General features: G+C 48.3%; 1 protein-coding gene across 12 annotated transcripts in view; it reads right to left on the bottom strand.

Moving 5' to 3' along the window:
* EPS8 (EGFR pathway substrate 8, signaling adaptor) overlaps positions 1–27,256 on the bottom strand; it is a 134,275-nt gene that overhangs the window by 56,709 nt on the left and 50,310 nt on the right. For all 12 annotated transcript variants that reach the window (XM_075603019.1, XM_075603020.1, XM_075603013.1 and 9 more), the window contains 3 exons: positions 13,388–13,517; positions 1,894–1,975; positions 1,341–1,414 (listed from right to left, as the gene is read on the bottom strand). In XM_075603019.1, the coding sequence (XP_075459134.1) occupies positions 1,341–1,414; positions 1,894–1,949 (130 nt within the window). In that variant the 5' untranslated portion in view covers positions 1,950–1,975; positions 13,388–13,517. The remainder of the gene's footprint in view (positions 1–1,340; positions 1,415–1,893; positions 1,976–13,387; positions 13,518–27,256) is intronic.

The raw sequence follows: 27,256 nt of genomic DNA, 5'->3' as shown, positions 1-27,256 counted from the left end.
CTGTGTGCTCATTTGCATATCATTTCCCAGAATCCCTGGCTGCAGTGGAAGCACTGTATGCAAAGAGATAATGGGGAAATGCAGCGTTGCAGACATGTCTGGCATGTGAATGTGCTCACAATTGATATTTATATTTGCTGGATTTCTTAACTCAAATGCAGGGTTTATATTCTTGATTCCCTACATTGAGAACACAGCACAAACTCGCCTTGCGCGTGTGCTTTATCCCCTCCCCCCCTCCCCTCAGCCAGTGACATTTTGATGAATGTAGAAAGTTGCCTAGACATAAAAAGGTGTCCAATATCTTTATTAGAATATTTGGAATAACGAGATTCATATCAATACGTTCTGGGGAATTGGCCGCAGGTAACGAGTGTGTCCGGCTCACTCCTAGGTTTGAGTGACAAATGGCTTTCTGTCCTTTCCAACCTCAAAAACATTGAGTGTTTCGTATCATTTGATTCGTAGAGTCGTAAAAATGTCACAAAGATCTATTTGTTATTCTTGTGAATCGTTGTGACACTCATGATATATCTTTATAGTCTGTAAATCTACACAATCTTGTGGGCTATTGTCCTGGCCACCCGCATGGCATTTCCACAACACAAAGACCTCCCTTTCAAGTTGTCAGAGAAGAATCGTGGTGCCATATTTCAATCCTCTCCCCCCCCCACCCATGCACTTGCAAGACCAGGCTTTGACCCCAGATAACCTCTAATCAACCACATAGAACTAGGCGTGGTCAGTGGTTTAACCTGCCATAAAAACAATGCAAGTATTTTTTAGACAATTTGCCACTACCATTAACCTCTGATGTGCCAGGTTTATTAAAATGCTTACTACTGGCTCTCATTTTTCATTACCATAGTGATTGGCCATTTCCGAATTCCAACCTTTGACCCCTACAGGCATAATATAACTGCAATGTAATTCATTAATGGGGATTAGGAATTACATTGAGAGAAATAAGTAGGTACGTGTGCAGTTCTCATGTGCTTTTCTATTGCAAAATTGGTTTTCTTTTTGCAATCCTAAAGAATATTTACATTTATTCATTGGTGCACATATAGAAGAAGAATTCACCATTCTACAAAGGATTTTCCAATTACTTGTACTTTTTTGGCTCAAGCATTCCAATAATTGGTAATCCAAACCAAACACACAGCCGTTCTATGCACAGAACAGCTGTACAGCCCTGCTATGCAAACCGATTCCTCTGAAGATCAAAGTACTATTCGGTTCAGGAATAAACCATCAATTTACCTTAAACATAGAAGAGAATAAGAGCAAGGTTCACTGTGCCGGGACAAATACCACCAGTCCAAAATTATCCTTCTTACCATAAAGAGCCTTTGCGCTGGTTCTTGAAGGCGGTCCTTTGTCAGACTTTACAGATGGTGACAATTCATAACCACTGTAAGAAAAGATTTTAGTTTGGTTCAGATTCAAGTCTGCAAGAAACCCGACACACTCCCAGAGCCCGAGGCTTGGTACTCCGCTGTGTTATTAAAAGCACAATGCCTTTCAGAACATATCAACGATGACATGATGAAAAGTAGTTTGAGGCAGCAGGGAAAACTTGCCGTGTAATAAATAAATGCTAATGTCATGAAATACATGGTCAAAACAATAATAATATATATACACACACACACACACACACACACACAACTATAAATCCTTAACAAGCACACAGTGTTCAGATTCCGAATACAAATGACGTGTTTCCGAACACACAACCTACAAAGCTTTTTTTGTTCAATCACGGAGTGGTAAAAGCGCACTGAAATCAATGCCAACATTTCCCGCGCAGGAAGAGAAATAGTGAAAGCATAAGACCCACAAAGAAGAAAAAGTAAATTTAGCAAAGTAAATAAAAGAAAGCAAACTTACTTTGTTTGAGTAGAGTAACTTCCCGCTTGATAGTAATTGGATATTTGACCATTCATTCTCGTCTTCACGTACTTGGAAAGGTCTGTAACAAAGCATGAAAATCCCGAATTAATAGAAAGCATCGTAGCAAACTGCCTGGTCACGCCACAGTGCATTGAAGAACGGTTAATTTTACAAAATGCAGCGAGACAACAAAAATATTATTTTCAAATGCGATGTTACACAAGGCAAATCATTCAGATTCTCCATCAACTAACGGTAAAAGCAATACACTAAAGTACAATGCATTTACACGTCCTAAACCACTCCCATCCCGACTATTGTAACCTTCGCCCAATTGGCTAACTGCATCCCAATCCATTTGGAAATGCCCCCTACTATATTATTCTCTTTATCTCCCGCTGTCCCCCCGCACGCCTCCCGCTGTTCCCCCCCCCCCCACCTCCCCCCCGTACATCATGTTTGCCTGTGAAATTCCCTTCCCCAGCCCAACAACTTCAAGCTGCAACCACAAAACAAGTGTTGGCATGAACCGCAACGCTATGATCGGGACAGTCACAAGAAGGAGTTGTACAAGTATAGCCATGTTATGGATTGCGGTATTAGACGTTACAGATGACATGCTACTAATGCTAGGATAGTATAAAGTGGAAATCGGAGATAAAACCTTTGTCCTTCTGGATTCCCGAAAACCTCATATGATTAGCACAGCTACAGGTTTGTGGGGTCTTGGGTTAAGCATTGGTCTCCTGAGCCCATTCCCCTAGTCTGAACATTGTTGTATAGACAATATAACTCATGTTAAAAAGTGTATTTCTTCTCCCAGATTTCGGAGGACACGAGTCAGATCTGGTTTTAGATGTAGCCCTGAGGTTCCGGTGACACTTTCTTACCTCTGCGCGCACCAGAGAGGGCTGTGTGGGCGACCGAGTCGCCAGGGGCACCCGCAGGTGGTAGATGCAGAGTGCCGCCATGTTGGTTAGTTCGCGCATGCGCAGGGGCTTGAGTTGCGGTGGCCATTTGCAGGAAGCTGGCACATGCGCAGGAAAAAGCGCGCAAAGCGGGACCAATGAGGAGGAGGCTCTCAGATGGGACTACGAGTCCCATGAGCCTCTGGGCGATCACCTTTCCATGGAGAGCCAATAGGGTGCGGAGCTTCTGGCTGAGAAGATAGGAGATCCAATAGGGTGTGGAGGTTCTGGCTGAGAGGATAGGAGAGCCAATAGGGTGCGGAGCTTCTGGATGAGAGAATAGGGAAGTGGCAGTTGGTGACAGTTGGTGCTGGGAGAGCAAGGAGAGTGAAGGTACGTGTGCAGAGGTCAGTGACTCGCTGCATTAGGCCAGCTTTGCCCGTAGGCCCCAGTTAGTGCCCCGAGTCACCCTCAGTTTGTGTTGCTGCAGGGAACAGCCCTTAGCTAGGGACCTTGCCTGATTAGTGATAATAGCAGTCAGGGACACAGTACTTCACCGAGGATCCTGCCACTTGTAGTTTTGGACCAGGGTATGCTGCGGAGTCAAGACTCGTGAGAGACTTTTCCCTGAGGTGGGAATCTCATCGTGAGAGACTGCGCTGGATCGGCAGATCCTTTTTGTAGTGTCAGCGACCGGGTGCTGGAGCGCCCGGCAGGTATTTTCATAAGTGCACCAACATACCGGTACCTGCAGGTGCTGATCCCGCCTTGGGGGTGGGTTCCTTGGGGACACTCAGAGGTTAAGTGACCAAGGGACTGGTCCGTTACGTTGGACACAGTGTGGGAGAGGGACACTACTGCACAGTGATGCGTGGCATGGGCCACTGGTATACAGTTAAATTCGTGTGTGTGTGTATGTATATATATATATATATATATATATATATATATATATGTGTGTGTGTGTGTGTGTGTGTATGTATATATATGTGTGTGTGTGTGTGTGTGTATGTATATATGTGTGTGTGTGTGTGTGTGTGTGTGTGTGTGTGTGTGTGTGTGTGTGTGTGTGTGTGTGTGTGTGTGTGTGTGTGTGTGTGTGTGTGTGTGTGTGTGTGTGTGTGTATATATATATATATATATATATATTTTTTTTTTTTTTATTATTAAAGGTTTACGTATATTGCGAGCTGTCATTGTTCTTGTTCAGGGAAATCTCACATAATGGGGATCCTGGGCAGGTGGAGGCGCTGCCAATTTAGCTATCGTTGCCCCCGGCTCCCAGTAGCAGAGGCTCTGATCTCTGTGAGCCAGCAGGTAAAGATAGCACCAGTAGACCCGTCTAGTCAGAGGGAAAGAGGGCTACATACACATGTTATAACATGGAAAAAGGAAATTCATTGGGACAATCCCTAAAAGGGGCACGATATGCTATCCCGGATTGTCCCAGAATATTTGAGATATAGATATATTTATTATGGTTATGGACCCTTTATACATGTGCCACCTTGTGTTTATCATTAAATAGCAAATACCACCATAACTGAATGTGTTTGTCATTTCCACCACTCCTCCCCAAAAAGATGGATTTCTCATCCGATCACGAATTACCCCAATATTGGGAACATTATTCTGAAAATATCTACCAGTAGCAAGTATTCGGAGCCCTGTGACAAAAACATCAGTGATGACAAGTGGAAACACCTACACTTTTCTGTCATGCGTTTCCATGCTTGGTTTCTATAGCAGCAGCGTGCGCGGAGAACACTTCGTTTGTATTGAATTATTTTTATTGTATTTGTGTTCTAATTTATTCAGAATCTCAGAGCTCTAAAGTAAAAATAGATAGCTCCACTCGTGGTTAGTACAATTATCAGATCTTGTAATGTTGATTCTGAAACATCATGTCTAAAAAAGGAGACACGAAAATGATCCTGCAATATAGGAGCCCCTGACCAAAAGGAAGGGAGGAGGACTCCTGAACTGAAGGGCCTGGGGGGAGGGAAAAGGAGCGTCAGCTGCTTCATGGAGGACCGCCTCGGCAGCGGAGTTGTCGCGTTCAGCCCCCCCGCCGGGAGTTGAGAGGAGGATGGCTCAGTGAGCTCAGTGGTTCCTTCCAGGCTCTACAAACCCATTGGAGATCGGCGGGATTTTGGGGGGAGGGAAGGCCGTCCGCCCGCCCACAGGTGCTGCTGCATGCACACCCTTAGAAGTCTCGGCGCAGACGTGGAGCCTTTGCCCCTCAGACCGGCTCAGCCCTGGAGGTAGTGAGCAAGTATGGAACGCTGCCCAGCAACGACACACATATGAAGGTGGAGCTAGGCCCCAGCAGCCTTTGTGAGACAGGCCCCAGCAGGCCCCGAGAGGCAGACGGTAGCAGGCCCATTGGAGAAAATGTCCCCAAGAGGCCCCTGGAGATGAGGGGACAGGAGAGACCCTTAAAAAGGTAGAGGGTGAGGGCTACCTTTTTGAAGGGGGATCCAGCAGGCTTCAGGAAGGCAGAGGCCAAGCTAGTCACTGGGAGGTGAGGGCCCCAAAAGCTAGAGGAGCAAGGAGGCTCAGCAGGACCATGGATTTAGGAGCCCTGGCAGGCACAAGGAGTTGAGTGCTCAGCCAGGCTGCAGGGAGTCAGGGGACCGAGCTAGTCAGGGGCCCCACCAGGTCACAGAAGTTCAGGGGACTCAGCATGCTCCAAGCAGAGGCAGGCACCCACAGGCCACGGGAGGTCACAGGACCAGGAGGAAAAGGGTTTGTGTCCAGACCTCCAGAAATTGGAGCCTTCAAATCGTGTTTCATGATAATCTTTGACTTTTTTTGAGGGGCCACCTCTTCTAGGACCATGAAAAAGAGAGCTCTAGCCACCCCGCCCGGTGGGTGCCCATGGATACTCTAGTGGATATTGGTTCTCGCTCATCAGTGCCGAATTTCCAAATCTGCATCCTGTTTCTTACTGTAGGAGAATAGGCTATCCTCCTAAAGCTCTTCTATTTGAGTCTAGTTTTTTTCTCAAAAAATTGATGACCTTCAAAGGGAACCACACAGATTGCTTTTGGAAGTGCCAAGGTAATACAGAATTGTTCTTCTTCCAACTCTTCAGAGAGGTCGTCCTGCAGTCTCTGGAACCTTTGGCGTTTTCACAAGCGCGGGGCAGTCCTACAAGTGCTTGGGCAATTCTCCCCTGCGCTTGCGGTGTTCACTGATCGAGCATACCTCTCTAAAAGCCTGCGAGTCTCCTCCACGTAATACTGTGCAACACGGACCCCCCGTGTCACGTGGTGGCATTGTCTGAACTGACAGGAGAGGGCGGTGTGCACAGGCACGGCCGCACGTGGCTCCAGACTCACTACAGCCCCTTACCTCCGCGTTATCTTGCAGCATAGGCGGCTGGTCAGCTCCACGGACAGCCAACTCCTTGGAGTGTGGGACTTCCAGGCTTCAGAGGGAGGAAGAGGTCAGAACTCCCAGGGATCGACTACCTAAAGCTGCGGCCATGGTGATGCTGAGCGGGCGCTTGCCGCGATGAAACTCATTGCTACAATGTGTGTGGCCAGCGTGAGTGTGCGCCTGCGCATGGTGCTCAGCTGCTTGCAGAGGCAAGCAAATTGGTTTCTGCCGCCCAATGAGGGTGAACCAGCTCCGTGACATCATTGCCGTGCCCCCCCCCCCCGACACGCCCGCAACTAGCTGGCCTGGAATCGCACGGCAAAGCAGAGCGCATGATCAAGCCGCTTGAGTGGCAGCGCGCACGCTCCCAGCCTGGCCGCACCACCAAGCACCTCACCACCAACCACCACCAAGCACCTCAGATAACATAGGACAGAAAGACTAGCTGGGGTGGAAAGGTGAAACCATTTATGCGCCTCCAAAAAGGTGAAACTTATTCCTGTCCTACAGTATCTCCGCTGTAGTAACCCATTGGTGACCACTGCCATGGGGATAGGGTGACCAGTCATCCCGATTTTGCCGGGACAGTCCCGTTTTTTTTCGGTCCTGTCCCGGTTGCCGGTCGGTCCCGGAAATGTCCCGGATTTTCTCCCTGGCCCCATTTTTTTAGTTGTCTGCGGCGGTGCGCAAGTCAGCGGCGGTGCGCGAGTCAGCGGCGGTGCGCGGGGGCGGCGGTGAAAAGAAGGATGCGGTAGCCCAGCCGGTGAGTATATTCAGAATGGAAGGGGCTGGGCTTCTTAGCTGGGCTGCAGGGGATTGGTGGACGATGCCAGGGGCAGGGCTTTGCCTCTCCCCTGCTTTCCCTCCCGCGGCACTCTGGCCCTCCCTCCCCCGGCACCCCTTCCCTCCGGCTCGCTCTCCTCCCGGCACCCCGGCTCGCTTCCCCCCCACCCCCAGAGCCCGCTCACGGCACTTCCTGTGCCTGCTGCTTGTGAGCGCGTGCCTCCGCCGAACCCGCCTGGTGGGAGACGAGACAGACAGAGACAGACAGAGACAGACAGAGACAGACAGAGACAGACAGAGACAGACAGAGACAGACAGACAGAGACAGACAGACAGAGACAGACAGAGACAGACAGAGACAGACAGAGACAGACAGACAGAGACAGACAGACAGAGACAGACAGACAGAGACAGACAGAGACAGACAGACAGAGACAGACAGAGACAGACAGACAGAGACAGACAGAGACAGACAGAGACAGACAGACAGAGACAGACAGACAGAGACAGACAGACAGAGACAGACAGACAGAGACAGACAGACAGAGACAGACAGACAGAGACAGACAGAGACAGACAGACAGAGACAGACAGACAGAGACAGACAGAGACAGACAGAGACAGACAGAGACAGACAGAGACAGACAGAGACAGACAGAGACAGACAGAGACAGACAGACAGAGACAGACAGAGACAGACAGACAGAGACAGACAGAGACAGACATGGGAGATGCAGAGAGAGACAGAGAGACATGGGAGATGCGGGGGGGTGGAGGATGGGAGGATGGATGATGATGATGAATGATGATGATGAATGATTTTACCTGTGCAGCCCAATTTTTTTAAAATATGTATGGGGGGGGGGTCTTCTTAATATGCATTGGCGGGGGCGGGTATTTTTATTATGTATTGCGGGGTGGGGTTTTTTGGTATGTATTTTGTGGGGGGATTGAGTGAGTGGGGTAATTGACGGAAGGTAGGGACGAGTGAGAGGGGGAGTGAGTGAGGAAAAGAGGCAGAAAGACACGGGAGATAAATACATGCGAGGCGGGAGGGGAGCAGAGTGAGTGAGACGGAGGGGAGAGAAATACATGCGAGGCGGGAGGGGAGCAGAGTGAGTGAGACGGACGGGAGATAAATACATGCGAGGCGGGAGGGGGGAGAGTGAGTGAGACGGAGGGGAGATAAATACATGCGAGGCGGGAGGGGGAGCAGAGTGAGTGAGACGGAGGGGAGAGAAATACATGCGAGGCGGGAGGGGAGCAGAGTGAGTGAGACGGAGGGGAGATAAATACATGCGAGGCGGGAGGGGAGCAGAGTGAGTGAGACGGAGGGGAGAGAATACATGCGAGGCGGGAGGGGAGCAGAGTGAGTGAGACGGAGGGGAGAAATTCATGGGTAGAGGGTGGGAAATAGAGGTGGCTCGTGAGGTGTGAAATTAACCTAAGGCCGCGCTTATAGTGCCGGCGACGCTGACGTCATGCTGCGGTCGCTGGAAAAATCAAATTGAAGTGACTTCCAGCGATCGCGACCAAGCCATCGCGCCGTCCTGTCGCTCCTACTATAAGCGCACGCGACGGGCTCAATACATTTGTTTTGACGCGACATCACCAGCACTATTAGCGCGGCCTAATATGTGTCAGCCAGATAGGGGTCCCCGAGATTTTTCGAAATACTTCAAGGGTTCCTCCAAACAAAAAAAAGGTTGGGAATCACTGGCCTATCTTCTTATCTCACCTCCTAGCCCAGCTAATAAGTACTGTAAGTAGTAACATACTGTATATTTATAACACACAACCCTATTTCCCCTATTTAGTTTGCAAATTGTAAAATTATATACAGAAGCCACATGGTCAGGTCAGGAATGAGGAATGTCAAATTTTTTAAATGTCTTAATTTTTTATTTAATTTTAATTAAGGTCCATTAATTATTTATTTAATTTTAATGTCTTCATTATTAATGTAATTTTATTTAATGTATTAATTTTTTATTAAGTACAGTAGAGATTAGAAAGTACATTTCAGATTTCAGGCTGCAAAGTGGTTTGTTTTATTTATTTCTGATAGTGAAATCCTCTATCCTCTATACACACAAACACACACTGCCGCCCCCGCGCACACAAACACACACTGCCGCCCCCGCCTCTGTGCACACAAACACACACTGCCGCCCCCGCGCACACAAACACACACTGCCGCCCTCGCCTCTGTGCACACAAACACACACTGCAGCCAGGGTTGCCACCTTCTATTGAAGGCTAACCCGGACATAATTTTTTTTTAGATCTATTTATTATATATTTTTTTATCTTGCCTTTGGCTGTATCCTCCCCTTCAAATTCCGTCAACATGGCTGCGCGACGTCACGGAATGCACATTGTCATAACAACAAGACGTCCCGTGACGTCACGCGGCATCAAGTTGACATCACAACAGGACGCATTATGGTGCCGAAGCATCTCGTGATGCCACATTGTCATGGCAACATGTCACCGCCTGACGTCAGGTATATTGTTTTATAAATAATTTTTTTTAAGTGTCCCGGTTTTTCAGTTTGAAAATCTGGTCACCCTACATGGAGACAACCAGGAAGTATATGTGTATGATAACATACAGCATGCTTAGGAAACATGCAAACACGGAGAAGGGATATGGTGTATGACAATTACAGCATTACGATATAAGCCGTTTCTCAGTCTTCCTTATCGTCAACAATACATTTTTTGAAGTGAAACTTCTTTGCTGGCACCTACAGGGTTTTCATAGGAAAAATCACTTGTCTTGTAACGAAAAAGCGTGATTAAAATGATGTCATGCTACAGATGTGCCCGTGCACCCACGCATGTGCATTCCTCAAAGTTGCAGGCCGCCCGGTGCTTGTAGGCGCGTGCATGCGCAGCAGCCGCTAGCGAATACGCCGGAGCAGCAGCAACTCCGCCACATTTGGGGAACACACACACAATGAATTCACAGTTAATATAAATATAGAAGTGCAAATAGCTCAAACAGGGGGGGTGCCGAGCACGCGCGTTCTAAGTCAAACTGCTTTGAATTTTGTCACTTAAATTGTGTTTTGATTTTTAATTAAAAACATCACAAATATAATTTCTGTGACAAAACAGCGACAAAAGGACAAAGATGTTTCACTTAAAATGCGCGTGCTCGGCGCACACACTTTTTTTTGTATGCAGTGACAAGGGTAATAAAAAGGCGTTTGACCCCTCATTGCAGAAAGTATTCCTGCACCATTTAGACCAGGGTAATGCAGTTGATGTGGTCTACTTAGATTTTGCAAAGGCTTTTGATACAGTTCCACACAAGAGGTTGGTGTACAAAATAAAGAAAGTTGGACTCAGTAATAATATATGCACCTGGATTGAAAACTGGTTAAAGGACAGACAACAGAGGGTTGTCATAAATGGAACTTTTTCAGGTTGGGCTAAAGTCGTTAGTGGAGTACCTCAGGGATCGGTACTGGGACCCCTGCTTTTTAACTTGTTTATTAATGACCTTGAGGTTGGGATCGAGAGCAAAGTCTCCATCTTTGCTGATGATACTAAATTGTGTAAGGTAATAGAATCAGAGCAGGATGTAATTTCTCTTCAGAAGGACTTGGAGAGACTGGAAACGTGGGCAGGTAAATGGCAAATGAGGTTTAATACAGATAAATGTAAGGTTATGCATTTGGGATGCAAGAATAAAAAGGCGACTTACAAATTAAATGGAGATATATTGGGGAATCCTTGATGGAGAAGGATTTAGGAGTGCTTGTAGACAGCAGGCTTAGCAATAGTGCCCAATGTCATGCAGTAGCTGCAAAGGCAAACAAGATCTTATCTTGCATCAAACGGGCAATGGATGGAAGGGAAGTAAACATAATTATGCCCCTTTACAAAGCATTAGTAAGACCACACCTTGAATATGGAGTACAATTTTGGGCACCAATCCTAAGAAAATACATTATGGAACTAGAGAGAGTGCAGAGAAGAGCCACCAAATTAATAAAGGGGATGGACATTCTAACTTATGAGGAGAGGCTAGCTAAATTAGATTTATTTACATTAGAAAAGAGGCGTCTAAGAGGGGATATGATAACTATATACAAATATATTCAGGGACAATATAAGGAGCTTTCAAAAGAACTATTCATCCCACGGGCAGTACAAAGGACTCGGGGCCATCCCTTAAGGTTGGAGGAAAGGAAATTTCACCAGCAACAAAGGAAAGGGTTCTTTACAGTAAGGGCAGTTAAAATATGGAATTCATTACCCATGGAGACTGTGATGGCAGATACAATAGATTTGTTCAAAAAAAGGTTGGACATCTTTTTAGATGGGAAAGGTATACAGGGATATACCAAATAAGGATACATGGGAAGGATGTTGATCCAGGGATTAATCCGACTGCCAATTCTTGGAGTCAGGAAGGAATTAATTTTTCCCCTTAATGGGGTTTTTTTGTTTGCCTTCCTCTGGATCAATAAGTAAGTATAGATATAAAATAAAGTATCTGTTGTCTAAATTTAGCATAGGTTGAACTTGATGGACGGAAGTCTTTTTTCAACCTCATCTACTATGTAACTATGTAACTATCTGCACGTTGTACAGATACACATCACTACGGTCTGTGGCGGAAACATTGTGCACGGAAGTGTTACATCTTGTGCTGCAGATAGTGTGGCATTGTATCTGATCTGCGCTACACTGTATTATAACCATTTCAGCAGGAAATAGCAGGTACTAAATACAGGCCATGTTTTTCACCAGCAAATACTACAACAAAGGGACGAGACAGAAAATATCAATCATTTAAAAGGAAAATCGCTCGCGGTACAATAATAGCTCAAGTAGTAACAGCACGACGACATTTTCCCAGAGGTTTTATTGGCTCTGGAAGTACGAGTCCCAAGCTTATGTAATGTATAGCTGCTGAGCAAATACTAAAAACATTACATTCAGCAATATTAATGCCTCAAAACATTCCCTGCACACAGAGCAGAACTTCTCCACTCCCGTCCTCAAGAGCCCCCAAACAAGTCAGGTTTTCAGGCTATCCCTGCTTCAGCAAAAGGTGGCTCATTCTTCAACTGCACCACCTGTGCTGAAGCAGGGATATCCTTAAAACCTGACCTGTTGAGGGGTGTTGAAGACAGGAGTTGAGCCCCCTGAACTAGATGACACGAGCAATAATACTATACATGTTTGAACTACTGGAACAATACTATCCTTACACACGTGCTTTGTAGTCACAACAGCAAGCGATAGGACGCAACTGGGCTTTCTATACGTAGATGAATCCACTGTGAAAGGGACTTCCTCAGGCAGAAAGCGCTGGGACAGGATCATTGCATTCATGTGGCAACGGTTACAAAGTTCAGAAAATCTGCTGTGTAAGAGGACCTACATCTGATTCATCCCATTGGAATTAACTAGTTAACAAGAGTTCAATGTGGCAGAGAAACACCCTCTTACACCCCGTAAACCACCGGGTAACAAACCACAGGTTTAGATCTAAATTGCCACACCCAGTTTTGTGGCTGCCATAAAAACTTGCTGATTAGTTATCAAGATGTAATTTCATTAACCCCTCCAGGGCCAAAATATCCTGCATTGTGTTGCTTTGAGTTTAATGAATCTACAGAACTAAAGTGGCGGTCTTTTGTTCTATAAAGCTACAGTATATATTAAAGCGACATTTCCACGTGGGGCTTTGGGCTGAGAAGCAGGGGGTCTCTGCAGCTGAACCGCAGTCATTTCAGCCACGGAGAATACAACTCTGAAGAGCCAGTCCCGTGAGGCAATGTGGATCCTTCCCGTGTGGCTTCCCACTGGCCCACGTTACTCAGGACATATAAAAGGAGGTATCTCGGAAAGCAGGGGGTTAGCGAGACTGAAATTAAATCTGAAACTACCATGGCAAAGTTGCCATTAAAAAAAAAAATTGAATCATAACAAACGGTACATAAACGCCTATTATCAGGGGTTCTAAAGCGGGCGCCCCTGAAGAATTTTTAAAACCTCAAGGAACCACTGCTCTTCAGTCCTTACTCATCTCCTTCTCGCTTCCACGCATACCCCTTACCCTTCTTTTCCCAAACCCACCCACACACACTTCTTACACACTCAACATACAACACACACACACACAGCTTCCCCCATCCCTGAAAAAGCACTAACCTCTCACCCTCCCCACACACATTTAGCAACAAAAACTGCCAAAGTCATAATTACTCTTTCAGAATCAAAGTTCATTGTTCCATGCAAACTACATGTAATATTATTTCATAAGGGCAGTTTCCAAAGATCAGCAAGTCGGGAACAATAAAGTGAACCAACAACCCAACCCTGCCCGTGTCTCTTCTGGAGAGAGGCCACGTAACATTTTACATTTTCACCATCCCCGGATTTCCTATTACCGTTATTTGACGATCCAGATAAATATGAAAATCTTGATTTGTCTTGTCGTCAAGACTGTATTGAAGTTCCCATCTCCTTAGTCCGGGTCAGCCGGGAAAAGGTTAATTGGATGGGGGAATGTGCTTGCGTCTAAAATAAAATAAAAAGTTAAGATCATTAGAGATTCAATATCTAATAATCTCACGTTCCCTGAAAGTAGAGAAAACAAACTAGCATTGTTCACTTCCCCACCCCCAGGCTCTTCACACCTCCTCCTGATTGGCTTCTGCTGGGTAGTGCAGCCAATCAGCATGAATGAAGCTGCCCAGCCCCCTAACAGCCTTGCCTTCTCCCTGCTTGCTGAAATCCCTCTGCCCCCCCAAGCTTGTCAGGTCACTGTCCAGAGAGGCAACACCGGTATACACATACATGTCCAGTAGTACCTCATACTTTTTACTGGACAGTGTGTCCAAATACAGGACAGTCCAGGTCAATACTGGACATCTGCAATCATTGAATTCATTCTTTCACGGTAACATCTGAACTTATTGAAAATAATCAGGAGCATGCATTACATTGAAAAAGTGAATGTCCTATAAAACATTTTAATATAACCATCTGTTTTTAAATTGGGGATGTAATTCATACTTTGCAGTAGCAAGAGGAGACAGAATAGAGGGTCGAGCGAAAAAAAAAAAACTAATGAAAATAAAAGAGCAGCACACAAAGATCCAGGCACTTCAAACCGGAATTGATATCCTTTTTCCCGGGGGAATGTGTCCTGGCTGGTAGCGGCCACCCAGAGTGTCCTGCTGGGTGCACACATGAGCGCGCTTACAAATGCCGCCGGAGCGGCAGGCGCGAGAGGTGCCCTGTGGCTGGGGAGAACATTTAAAGATGGTGGGTGCGCGTGTTGCCCGGGAGAACATTTAAAGATGGTGGGTGCGCGAGGTGCCCGGCGGCTGGCTGGGAGCACATTTAAAGATGGTGGTGAGGTGACCGGTGCCAAGATGACCTGTGGTAAGTGGTCCTGGATCGCCAGTGGCGATTTTGTCACAGCCAAACGTCCTAGACCCTTGCCCAGGTTACTGCAGAAAGGAGGGGACCACAGGTGCATTCATTGCATTTGAAAATACATGGTCATTCCATGAACAACAATTTGCCCAAGGATGTTATCTACTGCTCCCACCAAACCAGGCCGTGAATCTCAGATCTCAGCCAAGACGTGTTACTCTCATCCAAACCAGGCCGTGAATCTCAGATCTCAGCCAAGACTGGTTACTCTCATCCAAACCAGGCCGTGAATCTCAGATCTCAGCCAAGACGTGTTACTCTCATCCAAACCAGGACGTGAATCTCAGATCTCAGCCAAGACGTGTTACTCTCATCCAAACCAGGCCGTGAATCTCAGATCTCCGCCAAGACGTGTTACTCTCATCCAAACCAGGCCGTGAATCTCAGATCTCAGCCAAGACGTGTTACTCTCATCCAAACCAGGCCGTGAATCTCAGATCTCAGCCAAGACGTGTTACTCTCATCCAAACCAGGACGTGAATCTCAGATCTCAGCCAAGACGTGTTACTCTCATCCAAACCAGGCCGTGAATCTCAGATCTCAGCCAAGACGTGTTACTCTCATCCAAACCAGGCCGTGAATCTCAGATCTCCGCCAAGACGTGTTACTCTCATCCAAACCAGGCCGTGAATCTCAGATCTCCGCCAAGACGTGTTACTCTCATCCAAACCAGGCCGTGAATCTCAGATCTCCGCCAAGACGTGTTACTCTCATCCAAACCAATGCAACTAAAGTTTGTAAGGAGATAAAATAAGATGCGTCTATAGAATTCAAAGAAGCCCATTTACCAGATTATTTTGCTTGACCTGAAGGAGAGAGTACAACTCTCAAAAGCTTGTCCTGTAGTATCAATCGGAAGTCCAAACAGAAAACGTACACCTACTGAAGTATTCTTCTCTTCTGCTATACAAGTGCAAACGCACATTTTTTTGTACCAGTTTCTGATTAAGGGGTCCCTTCTAGCAGCAATGTTTCTACTTTATATCAGTTGCTCAGTCGAAGACTGAGCCACCTGTGCTGAAGCTGGGATATCCTTAAACCCTGAGCTGTTGTGGGGGGTGGGGGGGAAGAAGAGGGGGGATTGAGGACTGGTGATGAGCACCACTGCTCCAGAGGTTCTGTTAAACCTGAATGATTGAAAGGATAATTCATAATCAATAAATCAGTATATAGAATTCTCAATGGTTGGCTATGGCTGTGTTTTTCCCCTGGGCAAGTCAGGACCTTTTCGAGGCAAATAACAGTCGTGTTTCTAAAGCAATATGGAAAATAGCTGAAGCGCTCAAATGCAGGTATATCTCAAAATGATAATAAGCCAGACCACTGTACCAGGGTACTAACAATTGATATAGTACCTATTGTGTCATATAATGGGTACTATCCTCCTGAAGACAGGTAGTGTGTGGTGCAACCCACTCACCATCAGTCTCATTGGCAGGTTCCCCTGAAAAATATGCAAATACTCACATCCTGGTAGGGCAGGCAGGCTGTGCAGCTACTCAATGCAATACAGGGAAAAGGGAGACCAAAAAACGCACCAGCACAAACGGAGCAGGAAGAAACCAGGACAAAAAAATGATTAAAAGGGCACTTTAATGTGGCAAAAGACCCATCCAATGCATTTCGAACGTCGCAGCGTTCTTTTTCCTTGAAAAAGAACGCTGCGACGTTCGAAATGCATTGGATGGGTCTTTTGCCACATTAAAGTGCCCTTTTAATCATTTTTTTGTCCTGGTTTCTTCCTGCTCCGTTTGTGCTGGTGCGCTTTTTGGTCTCCCTTTTCCCTGTGTTTCTAAAGCAGCCTAAAATTACATATATATCCATCTCAGGCCTTTTTCATGAGCGGATTCCAGTATGGACAAGTCCGACTTGTTAACGTCTTACAGTTCGCGTTCGCGCGCCTTTACAACAAGCGCGGTATCTCCCGCGTTCTTGTGGATTTACACATGGAAGTGTGGCTTCCCAGCATTGCAAATACAAATCCCACATTGTGAGCACGTTCACACGTCTGCAACCCTGCCCTTCCCCATTATCTCTTCGCATATAATCCTTCCACTGCAGCACCTCCCAGTACAAGGATTTAGCAGTTAGAATATACAGAAGTTAGAATAGATCTGTTAAAACCCATATAGAAGAAGGATTGTAATTTTCTGCAACACCCGGCTTCTCCTCTGCAGATGTTCGCTTGCATTGCTTAGCATTTTTGAGAAAAGTTAGTTTAAATCAGGAAGAGTATTTTGTAATTAATGTATTTGGTTTGATACTGCCCTCCCCCATGTTGAAGAAATGTTGTATAGAGCTTGTCCAGGCAGCGCATAATTAGTACTCCACCAGCAAATCAAGACGCCCCCAGTCCTGCCTACGCCCCCTGCATATAGTTATTATACATCACCATGATGAGATGGGGAGAGCACACACACACACACACACACACACACACACACACACACACACACACACACACACACACACACACACACACACACACACACACACACACACACACACACACACACACACACACACACACACACACCAGTAGGTTTGTTACCTGCAGAACAGATAGAAAGCAGGTAAATCACAGAGGCGTCTCTTGTCCTCCTAGAAGTTAAAAAACTGCTGTTAAATCCACGGGTCGCCTTTTAAATACGTTTTTGGACCAGGAAATCTGATCGCTTGACCACGAAATGTAGGGTTTGAACCAGGGAATCTGACATTTGAAAGTGGAAACACTGGCATCATCACTCACCTGTTAAGACTGGATTACGTTTCCCACTGCTGCCTGTTAATGTATATGTGAAACCCCCCCCCCCTTAAAGGGTTAGTGTCACGGTAGCCCAAGCTTAAGACTTTTAATTACCGGGATCATTGATTGAGAAAAGCAGAGATATAAAAATTAATTGAATTTATTCACATAACGAACGTACACAACTATGTTACACAAATTACAGGAAAAAATTACACTTACTTTGGAAACTGGGATAACAAAACTAAACTTTTCTAGTTGCAAACACACAGCAAAATAATTCCCGGCCACTTGCTGTTGGATTCTGGTCACTTAACCGCTGAGAAATTTAGGCGATTTACTCAGAGCTAGAACTTCTCAAATGGGATTGAAACTCAGGTGAATCACACAAGATGGAACTGATTTAACTCCTGAAAAACTTAGATGGATCCGATGGAACCATCTTTGACGGACTGCATGACCTTTTAAAACTCCCAAAAGGACCATCCTGTCATTCTGCAGCGAATCACTGCGTGGGAACCAAACACCCCACATATGGGCATGCTCCGCCAGTACTTCAGGTAGCCTGGCAGAAGCTTCAATGTATGCTGTGAGCATGTGCCAACTTTGCATTTCAGCCGCTTAGCATATCTAGCCAAACCTACTTCCCTGGAGACAATGCCTCCATGTTGTAAATCAGTGGTGAGATTGATAGTCTTACCCCAGAGTAAAACTCTGCCCCCAAAGGACATTTAAAAATTGCTTTTCATATCTAAATGTACTCATAACTTCAGTTCTGTAATACTTTCCGACACGTGAGACATATTAATACATTCCGGCACGCATGCCGGTCCCAATGATACTAAACACAACCGGGTCATCCTAAAATTAAGAGAAATATTAATACCCATCTCTTAATACCTGCTAGACCCCCCCCCCTGTGTCTGTAATCATCATGTGCGACTTTGTCCCAACGATACACACATGTAATTTTGATCATAAACTGCAGAATAAGGTCACTCACTTCATACCTTCTGTAGCCACGTCCCTGGCCTTCTATACCCCCTTTCTCAAGAACTGCATTGAGGCTCGGCCCCCTGTGTAGATAAGTGTGCTATGTTTCACACCTCTGGGATCTGAAGCTTTCAAGTCCTGGCTGTCTCGGAGACGCATAGGCACCAAGCTTGGTAGCCATGACTTCGAAATCCCAGTTCACTCACAGGGCATCAGCATATATACACACATTAAACTATACATATGTAATATATTGTGGCCTGTCTTATGTGTGGTAAAACATACACATTCTGCTGCTACAATGTGTTACAGTTTTCTCATATTTTGCATACAGTCACAGTAATGCATACAATGCCCGGGCCCAAGAGCGGACACTCTAGGACCCCAAAACACCAGTCAGTGGTAACCAAGTGGGATTGACCTTTATTATAAAGCCTGGTTAACCCTTTCCCCGCCACAGTTCGTAACTAGGTTAGTGCTAGGCCCCACCCTGTGTTGCTATGGGAATCCAGATATCACACAGGGTATATGAAGAACAGGGACTGTTCTAGGTTAGGTTCCAGGAAGACAAGAGGAGAGGAGCCTCGGGGAGAGGAGATAACTACGTTAAGGTAATAGTATAGACCAGGCCCTCCTACTTTATTATCTTATAGACAGGGATAGTAACCTTGTTAGTTAGGATCTCTAGGGAAGACGACGGGTCTCCAGTAGCGTTGCTAAGTGAAATGGCATGCGACAGCGGGCCTCGGTAATAAGATTCCCGGATGTCAGTAGATCGGCTCTAACATTCCCCTCAGGCTGAAGCGGCAATTACCATAAAGGAAAGGGTATTTTGGTTACGTATACAGGACCCGCTAGGACCCCCAATGGCCTAGTATCACCGAGATAATGAGAAGAGATTTCTCAAACCAACAAAGATGGGGTTCCCGGATCTGGGCACAGGGAAGAAGAAAGGACAAAAATAAAAAGATATGTACCTCCATTTGAGTGTTAAGAGTGGACACTGATGGAAGAACCATATTCATGTCTGTCTGATGTAAAATGCAGTAAAACGTTGTCACAATATGAATGAGCGGTCCCGGTGCTTGGGGACACGGATAAATGACAGTTGTACGATAAAAAGTTCCTGGCGCCCATTATTAGAAAACCTTGATACCTCATTGCCCAGCCGCCTGAATTCCAGCACCCCGAGTCACAGTAAACAATGCGGGGTATCCATATACATATCACATCGATTTAATCTCCCTAGGAAGCTGGGAGGGGGGGGGGGAAAGGGGGTTTACATGTTTATACGTTATATATACCATAGAGAAATAAAGTGAATAATTTCTCGCAGCACAAGGTTGGAAAAGGGTTCATTCTGAGCCTCGTCTCAGGGATGGTTACATTGTTGGGGGGTATTTCTGAGCATGGTCTCAGGCACGGTTACATTGTTGGTGGGGTATTTCTGAGCATGGTCTCAGGGATGGTTACATTGTTGGTGGGGTATTTGAGCACGGTCTCAGGAATGGTTACGTTGTTTGGGGGGTATTTCTGAGCACGGTCGCAGGGAAGGTTACATTGTTGGGGGTATTTCTGAGCACGGTCTCAGGGAGGCTTACATTGTTGGTGGGTTATTTCTGAGCACGGTCTCAGGGATGGTTACATTATTGGTGGGGTATTTCTGAGCACGTCTCAGGGATGGTTACATTGTTGGTGGGGTATTTCTGAGCACGGTCTCAGGGAGGGTTACATTGTTGGTGGGGTATTTCTGAGCACGGTCTCAGGGATGGTTACATTGTTGGTGGGGTATTTCTGAGCACGGTCTCAGGGAGGGTTACATTGTTGGTGGGGTATTTCTGAGCACGGTCTCAGGGATGGTTACATTGTTGGGGGGTATTTCTGGGTTTGGTCTCAGGGATGGTTACATTGTTGGTGGGGTATTTCTGGGTATGGTCTCAGGGATGGTTACATTGTTGGTGGGTATTTCTGGGTATGGTCTCAAAGATGGTTACATTGTTGGTGGGGTATTTCTGGGTATGGTCTCAGGGATGGTTACATTGTTGGGGGGTATTTCTGAGCATGGTCTCAGGGATGGTTACATTGTTGGGGGGTATTTCAGAGCATGGTCTCAGGGATGGTTACAATGTTGGGGGGTATTTCTGAGCATGGTCTCAGGGATGGTTACATTGTTGGTGGGGTATTTCTGAGCACGTCTCAGGGATGGTTACATTGTTGGGGGGTATTTCTGCTGAGCATGGTCTCAGGGATGGTTACATTGTTGGGGGGTATTTCTGAGCACGGTCTCAGGGATGGTTACATTTTTGGTGGGGTATTTCTGAGCACGGTCTCAGGAACGGTTACATTGTTGGGGGTATTTCTGAGCACGGTCTCAGGGATGGTTACATTGTTGGGGAGGGGTATTTCTGAGCACGGTCTCTGGGATGGTTACATTGTTGGGGGGGTATTTCTGAGCACGGTCTCAGGAAGGGTTACATTTTTGGTTTGGTTGTGATGGTAATTTAGGTTCCTGGCTGGGAGGCACAGCCATTATTATTTATGAAATATGTTTCTCTGGCTGGGAGGTGAGAGGTTAACTGAATTATGTAATGGTTTGAGTCATAATGGTGTAATTGTGCTGCAGCCTTTCCACCACCTTATACTGCATGTGTCTGGTGCAAGTTATTTCAATGAAGCCAACTTTTAATGGGTAAAGTATCACACAGTCCCATGCATTTTAGATTAAGATAAATATTACTTGCGATATCACAATCTTTATGACCTTGCCCACACCCAATGTTATCACAAGGTTGGAAATTGTAAATAGAAAGTTACTTATGTACTGATGAAGGCGTTCGCACAGCTGATAGCGATGGTCACGCTCACAAATAGGTCATTACTTTGTTTGCCATTATGTGGAGCATAAACTTTGACATTTCTAAAGGGTGTGTATTTCCCCAGCTCACAGCGAGAGGAAACATTAATCCCAAGATATATTTTCAAAGAATAAAATAAATGGCGCGTTAAAGAAAATTAAAAAGGTGTCCATTGTTGGCATATTTTTTACATACAGAATTTCACCCCGATCGGATACATCTTGGAAGTGAGTTTAAAGCAGCAAAAACAGGAAAAATCTTATATGGTTATTTTTAAATTAATCAGTTCTGTAGTATTAGAAAATACTTTCTGCATTTATTTTATTGCCTAATGCTATTTTGAATGATTTTTTTAATGTACTGATCATCCTTTGGTTGCTACAGCAATCATTAAAAAAGGAATATCTACTGCTGTTGAAACAGGCTCTTTTTTAGCTCTGCCCCTTGGCAACAAAGTATCACAAAAAAGCTATGTTCCTGTGTTCCATATTGAAGACTGTCCATTACTCTGAAAGCTATAATAATGTGTTTCACTTTGTGATATATTACTGATCAGCTTCAGCATTTCAGACTGCAGCAGTAAGAAGGCGGCCATTTTGTTAGGCAATTAAGGATTTTTACAGATTTATAACAGGAGCACCAAGCGATTGGCAGCATAAAAGGCTGCAACACAGACAGACACACAAACACACACACACACACACACACACAGACGGACACCTTGCTTTAACCTCTGTTATGACCTGGGTGTACATAAAGTGGAGTATACTGAAATGGGAAGTCCCATGTAGCCAGCAACTTGCAATTGTTGTTCTTAATCTTTTTTTGGCGTCCCGTTTCCATTTTCTTAGGATCAGACAATTTTGAACAATATCTGGTAATTACGGTTCTTGATTTCATTGACTAAATGGCAAAATAATTATTCCAGACCAAAAGTAAATAAAGTCCAGATCTATAAATATCCCTGTATGTACATGTAACCCCCCCCCCCCTCCCTCTCTGGGAATACTATGGGTTTAAGGCAGGCCTGCACAACTCCAGTCCTCAAGGGCCGCCAACAGGCCAGGTTTTCAGGATATCCCTACTTCAGCACTGCTGGCTCAGTTAGTGACTCAGTCAGACTGAGCCACTAATTGAGCCAGCAGTGCTTAAGTAGGGATATCCTGAAAACCTGGCCTGTTGGCGGCCCTTGGGGATTGGAGTTGTGCAGGCCTGCCTTAAGGGGTTAACTGCCTGGGCCTACACAGATAACGCCCCTTGCCCATCACATGGTGACTAGGCAGAATCGTAGCCCCGCCCTCTTCTGCCTGGTGACCGTGATGTCATCGCTGGATATGCACAGTAGGGAGGTTTCTAAATATCAGGTCCCAGGAGAAGAGGAAGGACCTCACACTGAACGTTATAATACAGACTAGTATAGGATATAGGGTAAGGAGCACCTCTATTGTTTTATAGTACGGGACAGGGCCCTACACAGCGTCCCCAGGAATGGCTTCACACTGCTCACGATTCACATAGGCTTCCTCGATGTCCCCAAACCGCAGCCGCGAGGCACAGCTGGATCAGCTCAAATCAGCGAGTACATAGCCGACGGTCACCCAGAAGCTGATACTTTACACCTCATACATCGACCGTGGCCCTTTGCAGACACACTTACCATAACACCCCCTGTACGTTCTTCCTACTTACCAAATCGATTGTAAGCTAGTCAGGGCAGGGACCCCTTTTTCTAAATGTTACTTTTATGTTTGAAGCACTTCTTCCCATTGTATTATTTATTTTATTGTCACGTGTATTACTGCTGTGAAGCTGTACGTACATTAATGGTGCTATATAAATATACATACAGGAGATGGCATTCAGTAACAGGGAGAGATGTTGATACTGACAGTAGACAGAGTAGCACAAGACCCTAAAGGGGCCCAAAGAAGAAGGCGCACCACTAATGCTACACAGCAGAGGGCGCACTTTAAGTAAAAAGCAGTACAGCTTGAGCACCTCCCTCACGAGCAGATATTAGGGGTGGGGCAGCTAGGGGAGACAATGCAGAAAGCAGAAGTGGTGAACAGTAACAAGACTATACAAGAAGGAACGTATCTAAAATTGTGAATGAGACTACCGATAGGGATCAATAAAAGATGCGGATTGTATGAGTAAAGTTCCTGGCGCCCATCACAGCACTACCAACGCCCGCCCCGCACGGATCCAGCACCCGGACAAGGTAACCAATGCCCGGCCCGCACGGAACCAGCACCCGGTCAAGGTAACCAACGCCCGGCCCGCGCGGAAGCAGCACCCGGACAATGTAACCAACTCCCGGCCCGTACGGATCCAGCACCTGGACAATGTAACCAACTCCCGGCCCGTGCGGATCCAGCACCCGGACAATGTAACCAACTCCCGGCCCGTGCGGATCCAGCACCCGGACAATGTAACCAACTCCCGGCCCGTACGGATCCAGCACCCGGACAATGTAACCAACTCCCGGCCCGTGCGGATCCAGCACCCGGACAATGTAACCAACTCCCGGCCCGTGCGGATCCAGCACCCGGACAAAGTAACCAACGCCTGCCCCGCACGGATCCAGCACCCGGACAATGTAACCAACGCCCGGCCCGTGCGGATCCAGCACCCGGACAATGTAACCAACACCCGGCCCGCGCGGATCCAGCACCCGGACAATGTAACCAACGCCCGGCCCGCACGGATCCAGCACCCGGACAATGTAACCAACACCCAGCCCGCGCGGGTCCAGCACCCGGACAATGTAACCAACGCCCGGCCCGCGCGGATCCAGCACCCGGACAATGTAACCAACACCCGGCCCGCACGGATCCAGCACCCGGACAAAGTAACCAACGCCCGGCCCGCACGGATCCAGCACCCGGACAATGTAACCAACGCCCGGCCCGCACGGATCCAGCACCCGGACAAGGTAAACAACGCCCGGCCCGCACGGAACCAGCACCCGGACAATGTAACCAACACCCGGCCCGCACGGATCCAGCAGCCGGACAAGGTAACCAACGCCCGGCCCGCACGGATCCAGCACCCGGACAATGTAACCAACGCCCGGCCCGCACGGATCCAGCACCCGGACAAGGTAACCAACGCCCGGTCCGCACGGATCTAGCACCCGGACAATGTAACCAACGCCCGGTCCGCCCGGATCCAGCACCCGGACAAGGTAACCAACGCCCGGCCCGCACGGATCCAGCACCCGGACAAGGTAACCAACACCCGGCCCGCACGGATCCAGCACCCGGACAATGTAACCAACTCCCGGCCCGTGCGGATCCAGCACCCGGACAATGTAACCAACTCCCGGCCCGTACGGATCCAGCACCCGGACAATGTAACCAACTCCCGGCCCGTGCGGATCCAGCACCCGGACAATGTAACCAACTCCCGGCCCGTGCGGATCCAGCACCCGGACAAAGTAACCAACGCCTGCCCCGCACGGATCCAGCACCCGGACAATGTAACCAACGCCCGGCCCGTGCGGATCCAGCACCCGGACAATGTAACCAACACCCGGCCCGCGCGGATCCAGCACCCAGACAATGTAACCAACGCCCGGCCCGCACGGATCCAGCACCCGGACAATGTAACCAACACCCAGCCCGCGCGGGTCCAGCACCCGGACAATGTAACCAACGCCCGGCCCGCGCGGATCCAGCACCCGGACAATGTAACCAACACCCGGCCCGCACGGATCCAGCACCCGGACAAAGTAACCAACGCCCGGCCCGCACGGATCCAGCACCCGGACAATGTAACCAACGCCCGGCCCGCACGGATCCAGCACCCGGACAAGGTAAACAACGCCCGGCCCGCACGGAACCAGCACCCGGACAATGTAACCAACACCCGGCCCGCACGGATCCAGCACCCGGACAAGGTAACCAACGCCCGGCCCGCACGGATCCAGCACCCGGACAATGTAACCAACGCCCGGCCCGCACGGATCCAGCACCCGGACAAGGTAACCAACGTCCGGTCCGCACGGATCTAGCACCCGGACAATGTAACCAACGCCCGGTCCGCCCGGATCCAGCACCCGGACAATGTAACCAACGCCCGGCCCGCACGGATCCAGCACCCGGACAAGGTAACCAACGCCCGGCCCGCACGGATCCAGCACCCGGACAAGGTAACCAACGCCCGGCCCGCACGGATCCAGCACCCGGACAAGGTAACCAACACCGGGCCCGCACGGAAGCAGCACCCGGACAATGTAACCAACTCCCGGCCCGCACGGATCCAGCACCCCGACAATGTAACCAACACCCGGCACGCACGGATCCAGCACCCGGACAAAGTAACCAACACCCGGCCCGCACGGAAGCAGCACCCGGACAATGTAACCAACGCCCGGCCCGCACGGATCCAGCACTCGGACAATGTAACCAACGCCCGGCCCGCACCCGGACAAGGTAACCAACGCCCGGCCCGCACGGAACCAGCACCCGGACAATGTAACCAACGCCCGGCCCGCACGGATCCAGCACCCGGACAATGTAACCAACACCCAGCCCGCGCGGGTCCAGCACCCGGACAATGTAACCAACGCCCGGCCCGCGCGGATCCAGCACCCGGACAATGTAACCAACACCCGGCCCGCACGGATCCAGCACCCGGACAAAGTAACCAACGCCCGGCCCGCACGGATCCAGCACCCGGACAATGTAACCAACGCCCGGCCCGCACGGATCCAGCACCCGGACAAGGTAAACAACGCCCGGCCCGCACGGAACCAGCACCCGGACAATGTAACCAACACCCGGCCCGCACGGATCCAGCACCCGGACAAGGTAACCAACGCCCGGCCCGCACGGATCCAGCACCCGGACAATGTAACCAACGCCCGGCCCGCACGGATCCAGCACCCGGACAAGGTAACCAACGTCCGGTCCGCACGGATCTAGCACCCGGACAATGTAACCAACGCCCGGTCCGCCCGGATCCAGCACCCGGACAATGTAACCAACGCCCGGCCCGCACGGATCCAGCACCCGGACAAGGTAACCAACGCCCGGCCCGCACGGATCCAGCACCCGGACAAGGTAACCAACGCCCGGCCCGCACGGATCCAGCACCCGGACAAGGTAACCAACACCGGGCCCGCACGGAAGCAGCACCCGGACAATGTAACCAACTCCCGGCCCGCACGGATCCAGCACCCCGACAATGTAACCAACACCCGGCACGCACGGATCCAGCACCCGGACAAAGTAACCAACACCCGGCCCGCACGGAAGCAGCACCCGGACAATGTAACCAACGCCCGGCCCGCACGGATCCAGCACTCGGACAATGTAACCAACGCCCGGCCCGCACCCGGACAAGGTAACCAACGCCCGGCCCGCACGGAACCAGCACCCGGACAATGTAACCAACGCCCGGCCCGCACGGATCCAGCACCCGGACAATGTAACCAACACCCAGCCCGCGCGGGTCCAGCACCCGGACAATGTAACCAACGCCCGGCCCGCGCGGATCCAGCACCCGGACAATGTAACCAACACCCGGCCCGCACGGATCCAGCACCCGGACAAAGTAACCAACGCCCGGCCCGCACGGATCCAGCACCCGGACAATGTAACCAACACCCGGCCCGCACGGAAGCAGCACTCGGACAATGTAACCAATGCCGAGCAAGCCAAGTAAGAGACATGTGATGTAAACTCCCGAGGAGCCGGGGAGGGAGGGTCTTTCCACAGAGACGGAGTAAAAAAAATCATTACAACAAAGACTCACTGCTAAGGGTCCCCTCTAAACTTGCTTATTAACACTGTTCAAAATATAGTGATACTATTATTTTTTTGTTTTTTTACAATGCACATCTCCATACCTTTCCTCCCAATAAAACATCAAACACAAGACAAATATCTATGCATTTATAAAAAATCTATTCTGCAGCACATGCACCAGCGGGTTTCACTCTGGAGTCTCACTACTGCAGTATTTCCCCATTAACTGCCTTGTCTCCCAAGTTAACAAGTATTTAAAGGCTCGCCCTGATCGGAATGGGGGCCCTTGGGCTGAATCAGGGCGGTCATCTTGTTGCGTGCAATTTTGCGGATTATCCGTTGCAGATATTAGAACGGAAAGGTCCCGATTTGTTGGTCAGGGTGATTGAACTTTCAAGCATTTCCCATAGGTCCTGCAGATTATATAGTACTTTGGTTGCACTTGTTCTCTGATGGCATCTCTCTGGC

The sequence above is a fragment of the Ascaphus truei genome, chromosome 5, assembly GCF_040206685.1.
Source record: "Ascaphus truei isolate aAscTru1 chromosome 5, aAscTru1.hap1, whole genome shotgun sequence".
Classification (NCBI taxonomy): domain Eukaryota; kingdom Metazoa; phylum Chordata; class Amphibia; order Anura; family Ascaphidae; genus Ascaphus; species Ascaphus truei.
Note: the sequence above shows the minus strand (reverse complement) of the source record. Positions and strands in the feature narration are given on the sequence as shown.